At 49.4% G+C, this 10,889-nt stretch overlaps 1 protein-coding gene across 3 annotated transcripts; it reads left to right on the top strand.

Moving 5' to 3' along the window:
* Window positions 1-268: 268 nt before the first annotated feature.
* On the top strand, window positions 269-10,645 carry FANCG (FA complementation group G). 3 transcript variants are annotated; one of them, XM_070519255.1, is made up of 15 exons: window positions 269-284; window positions 3,126-3,218; window positions 4,963-5,047; window positions 5,430-5,561; window positions 5,795-5,997; window positions 7,012-7,147; window positions 7,308-7,438; window positions 7,539-7,685; window positions 7,820-7,971; window positions 8,360-8,426; window positions 8,681-8,970; window positions 9,122-9,168; window positions 9,382-9,537; window positions 9,993-10,116; window positions 10,271-10,645. In XM_070519255.1, the coding sequence occupies exons 2-15, from the start codon at window positions 3,216-3,218 to the stop codon at window positions 10,377-10,379; spliced, it is 1,782 nt and encodes a 593-aa protein (XP_070375356.1). In that variant the 5' UTR covers window positions 269-284; window positions 3,126-3,215; the 3' UTR covers window positions 10,380-10,645. The 3 variants fall into 3 exon arrangements, 2 of the variants coding, with proteins under 2 accessions (XP_070375356.1, XP_070375355.1); XR_011506367.1 differs by lacking the exons at window positions 269-284; window positions 3,126-3,218 and adding an exon at window positions 4,246-4,766 and having other exon boundaries at window positions 10,025-10,116; XM_070519254.1 differs by lacking the exons at window positions 269-284; window positions 3,126-3,218 and adding an exon at window positions 4,246-4,766.
* The last annotated feature ends 244 nt before the right edge of the window (window positions 10,646-10,889 follow it).

The following is a 10,889-nucleotide window of genomic DNA, read 5'->3' on the forward strand; positions in this document are numbered from 1 at the left end:
TTGAATATAATGCTCCTCATGCATGTGTCCTGTGCTCTCCATTTAGCTTGCTACTCCTGTGTCATGTTGAAGTACTGGCATGAAATCTTTGTGGAAATGTCGATCAAAAGAGTGGAGAAGAGGCTCTGAGGAGAAGGATCAGGACTGGGGTTTGAGGTTTGAGAGCCCAGGACAGGAGGAGATGAGACCACTGAGAGAGAGAAGAACAGGTGTTAAATTGTGAGTCAGCACTGACTTCTGCTTGACAGGAAGAAGAAGAGAAGCTGAGTAGCAGTGATGCTGAGGTAAAGGTGTTCACTGCTGTGGGGCCTAAAGGAGGAGTCCTAATTATCAATGGCCAACAGTCCCCAGTGCTACAGAGGTCAAATAAATGATGAAAAGTGTATATACTGTTTCAGACAACTAGAGGATAGGACACTGGTAACTCTGGCAGGAATGGGTTTAATAATGCAAGGGGAGAGGTTAGGCCCCAGCTAGACTGTAAAATTAATTAGGAAAAAAATCTCCTTCCCCCCTCCTCAGTCTGGTGGACACAGATCCCAAGCATCATTTAGTGAATAGACAGTGCCTTTGTGAGAAGAAATAAAGACCCTTTCTCCATCCCTAGCACCCATGGGAAAGATTTCAGACCCCATTCCCTTACCCTATCCTTGTTTAGTTCCCCCCGCACTTTTTTTCAGGGAGCCCCGTTCCCCTCAGCCTCAGGATAAGCAGCTGATCTGCCAACCACTGTTTCCTTTTCTCCTGATCTACCTACAAGATCTTTTTAGGGAAAGATACATTACACTATTAAAAATTCTTATCCCTGCCTTTTACTTGACGTCAGGGCCCATTCCACACTAACTTATTGTTTCTTTTTAAAGAGCTTTTTTGAGGTACAATTTACCATAAAATTCACCCATTTAAGGTGTAGAATTAAATGATTTTTAGTCTATTCACGTTTGTAAACCACCACCACAATCAATCTTAGAACATTTTCATCAACCCAAAAAGAAACTCGATACTCTTCCCTCTCACCCTCCAACCCTCCCCACCTCCACCGCTAGCCCTAGGCAACCGCTAAGCTACTTTCTGACTATATTTGCATATTCTGGACATTTCATAGAAATGGAATCATACAATATGTGGCCTTTTCTATTTGGCTTCTTTCATTGGCCTAATGTTTTCAATCTTCATCCATGTTGCACCATGTATCAGTACTTCATTTCTTTTTATAGCCAAATAATATTCCATTTCATGGATATATCATATTTTGTTTATCCATTCATCCACTGGTGGACATTTGGGTTGTTTTTACCTTTTTGTTATTATGAATAATGCTGCTATGAACATCCATATACAAGTTTTACTTGGACATATGTTTTCATTTCTCTTGGGTTTATACCAAGTGGTAAATTGGGGGGAATTGCTAGGTCATATGGTAAATCTGTGTTTAACTTTTTGAGGAACGGTGTGTCTCTTTCCCAAAGCTGCTGTACCATTTTACATTCCCATCAGCAGTGTATGAGGGTGCCAATTTCTGCACATCCATGCCAATACTTACTATTATCTACCTTGGATCCTCACCATCTTAGTGGGTGTGAAGTAGTATCTCATGGTGGTTTGGGTTTGCGTGTCTTTTATTTTATTTTTATTTTTTTTATTTTTTATTTATTTATTTTTTGGGGGAAGAAGACTGGCCCTGAGCTAACATCTGTGCCAGTCTTCCTCTATTTTGTTTGTGAGACTCCTGCCACAGTGTGGCTCATGAGCAATGTGTAGGTCTTCTCCTGGGATCCGAACCCACAAAGCCCCCCCAAGGCTGCTGAAGCAGAGGACATGAACTCAACCATTATGCCACCAGGCCGGCCCCCTGTATGTCCTTGATGACTAATGATGTTGAGCATTTTGTGCTTATTGGAGAACTGTCCATTCAGATCCTTTGTTTTTTAATTGGGTTGTCTTTTTGAGTTACAAGTATCAACTTAAAAAGCAGATTCAGGGGCCAGCTGGATGGCGCAGTGGTTAAGTGTGCAGTTTGCTTGGGCAGCCCAGGGTTCACTGGTTCGGATCTGGGGTCAGGATATGGCACTGCTTGGCAAGCCATGCTGTGGTAGGCGTCCCACATATCAGGTAGAGGAAGATGGGCACAGATGTTAGCTCAGGGCCAGTCTTCCTCAGCAAAGAGGAGGATTGGTAGCGGATGTTAGCTCAGGGCTAATCTTCCTAAAAAAAAAAGAATTCACCCATTTTACCCTCAAAATGAGTTTATTTGGGAATAGCCAAAAGAATTGTAATTTGGCATGTGCATGCTGTGGCAAATCATAGGCAAATCTGGAAAACAAAGGAGGGGAGCTGCTTTTATAGAGAAAAAGGGGGAGTAGGAAGGCACTGTCCTAAAGGAAAGTCCATTGGGGAGGGTGTTAAGGGGATGGGGAGAGAAATCATCTGTAGTAAAGTAGTTTTGCTTCCTGTCCAAGGTGCAAGCTGACATCTCTTCCTGTTTGCTATAATTGACCATGTGTGATAGGGCATGAGAGCTCCCCCTACAGGCCTTCCTGACTCCAATTTAACTAAGGTTTCTTTTATTAATTTCCACATAAGGATTGTTTATAGTCTAGATATAAATTCTCTTATCAGATTAGATTTGCAAGTATTTTATCCATTCTTTGGGTTGTCTTTTCCTTTTGTTGATAGTGTCCTTTAAAGCACAAAATTTTAAAATTTTCATGAAGTCCAATTCAACCTATTTTTTCTTTTGTTGCTTGTGCTTTCAGCATCCTATGTAACACAATTTAGTTTTAGAAAATTTTCATCACTCCCACAAATCCCTACACTTTGTTTATAATCAATTCCCAATCTCACTCCAGGCCACTGATCTGTGTTCTGTTTTTATAGATTTGTCTTTTCTGAATATTTCATATAATTGGAATCATGGAATATATGGTCTTTTGGTCTAGCTTCTTTGACTTAGAATAATGTCTTTGAGGTTCATCTATGTTGATGTATGTGTCACTTTAAGCCCCTTTTGATTTTTGTTGTTTAAAAAGCCTTTATTCATTTTTTATTTTTTTGCCCCTTTTTTTTTGCTGAGTCATATTCCATTGTATTGCTATGGTCAACTGATGGACATTATGTTTTTGTAGCTGCTATGAACATTTGCATACAAGTGTTGGTGTAGACATCTGTTTTCATTTCTCTTGGGAGGATTCCTTGGAGTGGAATTGCTGGGTCCTATGGTAAGGTTATGATTAATTTTTTAAGAAACTGCCAAACGGTTTTCCAAAGTAACTGTACTATTTTATATTTCCACCAGCAATTTATGAGAGTTCCAGTTTCTCCACATCCTCACCAACATTTGGGATTATCTTTATTTTTTATTGTAATCATTCTATATGTGTGTGCACGGTGGTATCTCATGGTTTTAATTTGCATTTCCCTAATGGCTAATGATGCTGAGCATCTTTTTGTGTGCTTCTTAGCCATTCATGTATCTATTTTGGTAAAATGTCTATTCATATTTTTCTGCCTGTCTTAAAATGGTTTTAAAAATGTTTTTATTATTGAGCTTTGAGAGTTATATATTGTGGATACAAGTCCATTATGAGATATATGATTTGCAGATAATTTCTCCTACTTTGAGACTTTTCTTTGCTTTTTTTTTTTTTTTTTGGAGGAAGATTAGCCCTGAGCTAACATCTGCTGGCAATCCTCCTCTTTTTGCTGAGGAAGACTGGCCCTGAACTAACATTCGTGGCCATCTTCCTCTACTTTTATATGTGGGACACCTACCGCAGCGTGGCCTGAGCCATGCTGGATCCGCACCCGGGATCCGCACCCGCGGACCCCGGCCGGAAGCGGAACGTGCGCACTTAACCGCTGCGCCACCGGGCCGGCCCCTCTTTGCGTTTTCTTGATCGCGTCTTCGTAGCACAAGAGCTTTTAATTTTAATGAAGTTCAACTTATCCATTTTGAGTTGATTTCATGTATGGTAAGGGTCGCAGTATTTTTGTTGGGTTTTTTGCATATGGATATCCAATTCTCCTAGCTCCATTTGTTGAAAGGATTGGGCAGGTACCGTTGAGCAGTGCAGGCTGCACAGCACAGGGCCACGCTGCATGCAGTCAGACTGCGGTGTGTGCACTGGCGCTCTACGGTGAGCACAAAAAGGACAGGCTGACTACGGAGGGTCGCTGGGAGGCGCTTTCTGCCGGGGCTGCCTCCGCGGGGCGGCAGCACTACAACTCCCAGCACGCACCGCGCGCGCCTCCCGTGGGGCTGCGCGGCTGGCCGAGCGCGGGCTCCGGCGCCGGACGGTTTCGGACCGCGGCCTCCAAAGGCCGCGCAGGCGGACGGCGAGCGGCACGAGATCCCCGCTGACTCGCCCCGCCTCCGGCGTTGGGGCCTCCCTCTCTGGCCGGGGCCAGGCTCATCGCTTCCTCGTCTTTCCCGCCGGGACTAACCCTTGAAGACCAACCGCAGCCGAGGGTCGCCGGCCTGGCCAGCGGTGAGGGGAGGGTCTGCTTTTCCCGGAAAGGGCAGGCCGCCGGCCGGGTCTCGAGGGGAGCCCAGGAGAGGCGGCGGGATGCGCAAGCGCACAGACTCCCCTCCGCTCGGGTGGGAGCTTCGGCCGGGCAGGGCTTACCCTGTAGCAGCCCCCTCCAAGTGTGCGGGCCCAGCCTCGGCCACCAGGTCCCACGAGACCCCTCTGGGCTCCTCAACACCACATGCCAGCTGCCTGGACCTGTGGAGGCAAAGGAATGATCAGCTAGTTCGACAGGCCAAGGTAACGCGGTTGCTGGGACCCTCGCTTTGCAGCCCCATAAAAGGGTTTGCAGTGGATTTACCCCAGCCGTTGGAGAGGGGATGAGCTTGACCTTCCTCAAGAGCCGGAAATGACTGGAGAATGACATCCCTTGTCGCTGTTGCACTGGGAGAGTTAAGGACTAATCCTCAGTGACACCCCATCCCACATTTGGCAGGTGGCTCAGGGTCTGTCTCTGAGGCGACAGCAGTTGGCTCAAGATGCACTGGAAGGGTTCAGGGAACTTCTCCATTGTCTGCAGGGTAAGCAGGGTCCTCCCCAGGATGGTCGGTTCCCATGCACAGCTAGAGACCAGTTCCTTTTCTGCATTTCTGGGATTGAGGTGATTACTCAAGGGGCAGAGAATCCTGTTTAAGGTACAGGTGGGGCTGGAGTGGAATCGTCTTTGTACAAGGGAATCTTTTTCTTCCTTACACGCACATACACACATGGCAGCATTTGAAGAAGTGGTTTCCAGAATGGTCTAACCTGGAGAACTTTCTGCCCTTTCCAAACTCTCTGTCCGAAGGGTGGGTTCTTTACTGAGGCCATTTTGGTTGGGGTGGGGTGATCTCTGGGTTGAGATCTTATTTTGGGAATCATTTATGGGGGAGCCATCTGTGAGATCAACATTTATTGCTCTAGGGCTCCCTGCCGCTGTTCCTGTTCTCCCCTTGGAATTGACTGTCATCTGCAACTTTATTACCCTGAGGGCGAGCCTGGCCCAGGGTTTCACTGAGGACCAGGCACAGGGTATCCAGCAGGGCCTAGAAAGAGGTGAGGGCCAGAGATTGCCTTCCATGCCCCTGCCAACCTCCGTTTGGGTTTAAATCTTTACAAGGTGGATGGGAGGAGCAACATAACCTGTCACCTCCATGGAGAGACAGGCCCTTTTCTGATTCTCGAAGTGTCTCTCAGACCAGGAGCCCCTTTGTGACCTTTGGGCTCCTGCAGAAAAAGAAAGCCAGAGACGAAGTCCCACCTCAGCTGTATATGTGTGTACTCTACAGTACTGGAGACCCAGGAGCAGCTGGAGCCCAGGCTGGAATGTGGGCTGAGTGCGCTGTGGGATTCCGTCCTCCATTCTTCCTCCCTTCTACCGGAGCTGCTCCCTGCCCTTCACCACCTGGCTGCTCTGCAGGCTGCTCTCTGGCTGACCACTGACCATCTTGGGGACCTGACTTTGCTGCTGCAGACCCTGAATGGCAGCCAGGTAATGTGAGGAGTGATCTGGATCTAAGGGTCTGTTCCCTTCTCCCACCCCTCCCAGCTGCAGTAGCATCATTATGTGCTGGAAAGGCTGCTGGGTTGGTGGTGCGCCGCCGAGAAGCGGAATGTGTGCACTTAACCGCTGTGCCACCAGGCCGGCCCCGAGAGTGTGTTTTTTTTTTTAAAGATTGGCACCTGGGCTAACAACTGTTGCCAATCTTTTTTTCTTTTTTTTTTTTCTGCTTTATCTCCCCAAACCTCCCCTGTACACAGGTGTATATCTTAGTTGCAGATCCTTCTAGTTGTGGGATGTGGGACGCCGCCTCAACGTGGCCTGACGAGCGGTGCCATGTCCGCGCCCAGGATCCGAACCCTGGGCCGCCGCAGTGGAGCGCGCGAACTTAACCACTCGGCCACGGAGCCGGCCCCGAGTGTGGTTTTTAAAAATAGCTTAATGAGGGGCTGGCCCCGTGGCCGAGTGGTTAAGTTCACGCGCTCCGCTGCAGGCGGCCCAGTGTTTCGTTGGTTCGAATCCTGGGCGCCGACATGGCACTGCTCATCAAACCACGCTGAGGCAGCGTCCCACATGCCACAACTAGAAGGACCCACAACGAAGAATACACAACTATGTACCGGAGGGCTTTGGGGAGAAAAAGGAAAAAATAAAATCTTTAAAAAAAAAAAAAAATAGCTTAATGATCTTGGATAGGGTTAGGTCTCTCATGACCTTGCTGAAGTCACCTCCCAGCCTCAGTCTTCTTGTCAGTACCCCAAACATGGTCCTTACCCTGTGTCCTTATGGGCTTATAGTGAGTGAGGAGGCACCCTAGAATAGATTACCCCTGCCCCAGATTTTTCTTACTTCCTGTATCCTCGCTCCATAGCTATGTATTTCTTAGAACTGAGGGAATAGGAATCAGGAGAACCCCTGAGTTCAAGGTCCAGCCAGGGTAGACTGAGACAGGAGAAGAAGGGGTGGTTACAGGCTTGGAGCCTCTGATTGTCCTTCTCTCCCCAGAGTGGGGCCTCTGAGGATCTCTTGCTGCTTCTAAAAACTTGGAACCTCCCAGCTGAGGAGTCAGATGCCCCACTGACCATACAGGATGCCCGGGGCTTGAGGGATGTCCTTCTGACAGCATCTGCCTATCGCCAAGGTCAGCTAGTGATCTGACTCTTCCTTTCCTCCCTACTCCCTATCTTAAGGGGTCTTTTGGCTCCCGCCTTTCCTGTCAAGTCCCATTCATCTCAGTGGACCTTCCCTATCATACCTCCTGTCCTGTGGCCTCTCTAAGCTCACACCCTGATTGCCCTCAGGCCTCCAGGAGCTGATCACAGGGAGGCTGTCCAGGGCACTGAGCAGCCTGCATGAAGCGGCCTCAGGTCTCTGTCCACAGCCTGTGCTGGTCCAGGTGTACACGGCCCTAGGAACCTGTCTCAGTAAGATGGTAAAGACAATCCTAGGGTGGGTTGGGGAAACCATGGGCGTTATGGACAGCTTTCTGCTTTGGGACGGTACCTGAGCCTTGTGTCCTCTCACCCGTCTAGGGCAATCCACAGAGAGCCCTGCTGTACTTGCTTTCAGCTCTGAAAGGAGGATCAACCTGGGGTCCCGCACTTCTGGAGGCCTCCAGGCTATATCGGCAACTGGGGAACACCGCAGCAGAGCTGGAGAGCCTGGAGCTACTGGTTGAGGTAAGGAACTGTGCCAGGGGAAGATATGGGGATTGCTGAGGTGCTTGTGTTGGGGTGACTAGTCAAGGTATAAGCAGAAGGTAGTATGACTTGCAAAGATGATAGATATACTTTCTTCTTTTTGTCCCTTTTAGGCCTTGAGTATTACTCACGGTTCTGAAGCCCCCCAGCTTCTCATTGAGGTAGAGTTGCTACTCCCACGACCTGAGCCAGCCTCACCCCTTTACTGTGGCACACAGAGCCAGGCCAAGTACCTGCTAGCAAGCCGATGCCTACAGACAGGAAGGTGAGCTTCCACTGCCCTGCTTACCTGAGCTTCTCTTCCCGTTTCTGATGCCTCCCCTGAGGTGTGACTCTGCTTCTATTTTTTCGAGTCAGGGGGCAATGGACAAGTCAGTGGCAGGCCATAGGTCCCCACTCCTCAGCCTCCTGCCTTGCCACTGGACCTGAACTGAGGACTCTTCACTCAGACCCTAACCCGTGTCTTTAAAACTCTGTAGTCTCTTCTCAAATCCATTCTATAAGGAGGGTAGATCCATACTGAGCTAGGGTCGGAGCCCCAAGACCCCACCCTTCCCACTCCCCAGGGCCCTTAAGCATCCTTTTCTTAGCTAAGAGCCTTTGGAGGGCCCTGCTAGGGCCTAAGGTGAGGCTCATGGGCTATGACTCCTCAGGGCAGAGGACGCTGCGGAGCATTACTTGGACCTGTTGGCCCTGTTGCTGGATGGCTCAGAGCCAAAGGTAAGTATTCTTTAAGGTTCTCTGCAGTGGGGTGGGAGGGTTGGAGTCTCCTTTGGAGTAGAGCAGGACTGCTGTTTTCTCTTTTTTCCTCTGCTTGTCTCTGTCCAATATGGGAGGCCAGACTGGAAAGGTTCCCAGAGCAAGGGGTCCAGGGCAGCAAGCAATGGGTGGTCTATGCATGGTACCAGGGCCTGGTGAAGAGGTTGGGGGTGGCTCATGTCTTTTCAAGTCACTACATCCTCCTCCCACCCCAGATCTCCCCACCCCCTTGCCCCACAGGGCCCTGTATGCCTGAGGTGTTCTTGGAGGCAGCAGCAGCGCTGATCCGGGCAGGCCGCGCACAGGATGCTTTGACTGTATGTGAGGAGCTGCTCAGCCGCATGTCATCTCTGCTTCCCAAGATGCCCCAGCCGTGGGGAAATGCCAGAAAAGGAACCAAGGAGTCACCACATTGCCCACCCTGGGTCTCTGCCACCCATCTGCTTCGGGGCCAAGCCTGGGTGCAACTGGGGGCCCAAAAAGAGGCAATTAGCGAATTTAGCCGGTAAGCCCAGGAAGCCAACCAGAGCCCTAGGGGAAGTGTGGGGGGATAATTTTCTGATTGGGACCTGACTAGGTGAGCTCCATTCTTACCTACTCGCCCTAGAATTTCTGATGTTGACTCCTCTTCACCTCTGCTCCATGTCCCATTTCAGGTGCCTTGAGCTGCTCTTCCGGGCCACGCCTACGGACAAGGAACAAGGTGATCTTTGTTATCTTTTATTAACAAGGTAACTCTCCCTTATCCTCTTCCCTTCTGGAAGTGGTGGTGGTGGATGTCCGTTCCCTTTCCGTGTGTCTCAGTCCACCAGGAGATTTAAGGGAAAGGGACTCCAGACACAAGAAGAGATCAAGGGGGTGAGTTGGTGACTGTGTGGCTGGGAACACACTTCTTGACTTTGGTGGTGGTCCTCAGGACCTGCTTCCAACTGTGAGCAGGGGTGTACGTCAGATGTGGCACTACAACAGCTTCGGGCAGCTGCCTTGATTAGTCGTGGACTAGGATGGGTGACCAGTGGCCAAGATACCAAAGCCCTACAGGACTTCCTCCTCAGTGTGCAGATGTGCCCAGGTATGTATACTTGCATGACATGTACACACAATGACAGAGAGGCCCATGGGGTGATACTTGGGGATTAGTGTAAGAGTGACATTCCCAGACTGGAGGGGTTAATGGGGTTGTGCTGTATATACCCAGGGATATACCCAGGTGTGCAGACATATACCAGACATATACAAAGTGTGTATGAAGGCCTCTCAGGAGATCCCCTGTCTTCCCAGTCTCTTCAGACACGAAGAAGATAACTGTGCTGGGAGTGTGCTGGGCTGGAGCAGGGTCAGCTGAGCCCTTTGTCCTGGGCAGGCAGTACTCAGGGATAGGAACTGTTGGGAATGACCCACTCCTGACTCCGTGTGTGACTGTAGGCAAGATACTTCTCCACTCTAGGCCTCAGTTTCCCCTTTTATAAAATAATGCTTAAGGCTGTGTCAAGTTCTAAGGCTCTCTACTCTGGGGTTGGGCTCCAGGTAATCAAGATGCTTCCTTTCACCTGCTTCAGACTCTGAGGAGGCTGGATCGGAGGGATGAGGCCATTGCTTTCTGGCGGAGGCTGGAGGCCCAAACTAAGTTGCCACAGGAGAATGCTACATGGTGAGGCTGAGATCTGCTCTCTTGGGGCTGAGGGGCAGTTGGTGTCTTGGAATCTTTGGAACTCTTGGGGGTGGTGGTGAATAAAAGGGAGGGAATGGCTGCCCAACCTTCTGCCTATCCTTTACCCTTAGGCGTTACCCTTTTTGGTCTCCAGGTCTCTGCCCCTGTACCTAGAAACCTGTTTGAGCTGGATCCGTCCCCATGACCGTGAAACCCTTCTTGAAGAGTTTCAAACATCTCTGCTGGAGCCTTGTGACCTGTAGCTGCCATGTTTTGAAGAGCCTAAGCTGGGGGCCCACTGGGCCATCTGTCTGTGGGGAGGGCTTTCTGGTTTACTGTCCTTCGGGAATGTGGCTGGAGCTGCCCATTCCTATGTAAGTCTGACATTGGAGAGGTTGGTGGTAGTCCTGCAAAATTTGGCCTAGTTACTGCTGTTCTGGTTCCCTGCCAGTAGCAAGGCATTGACTTTGCTCATGCCGCCTCTTTTCCTGTTTCCCCTTTTCTTGTATTGAGTAAAATTTCCTATGTATCTCTTGTCTGCCTACTACGTATACTTGAATGGGAAGGCTCACAGTTGTCTGATTCAGTTGAGTGCTGGTTGTCTAAGATGCCCTGTCCCAACATTATCTACCTTAATGAGCTTGAGGTCTGGGTGGAAGAAAGGGCTACAGGAATCCTTACTTGGGAAGCAGTGGCTTTAGTCTTTCCCCTTGCTTAAAAGCAGAGCCCCAAAGTCCAGGATCCTGTGTGAGGTGACAGAATGAGTGGAGTTG

This window comes from Equus asinus, chromosome 10 (genome assembly GCF_041296235.1).
Source record: "Equus asinus isolate D_3611 breed Donkey chromosome 10, EquAss-T2T_v2, whole genome shotgun sequence".
NCBI lineage: Eukaryota > Metazoa > Chordata > Mammalia > Perissodactyla > Equidae > Equus > Equus asinus.

Coding starts and splice junctions, on each gene's coding strand:
- FANCG (XM_070519254.1), top strand. CDS start 4,566: ATGCGCAAGCGCACAGACTCCCCTCCGCTCGGGTGGGAGCTTCGGCCG. Junction 4,767..4,962: donor AGCTAGTTCGACAGGCCAAG/GTAACGCGGTTG, acceptor CACATTTGGCAG/GTGGCTCAGGGTCTGTCTCT. Junction 9,538..9,992: donor CAGTGTGCAGATGTGCCCAG/GTATGTATACTT, acceptor GTTGGGCTCCAG/GTAATCAAGATGCTTCCTTT.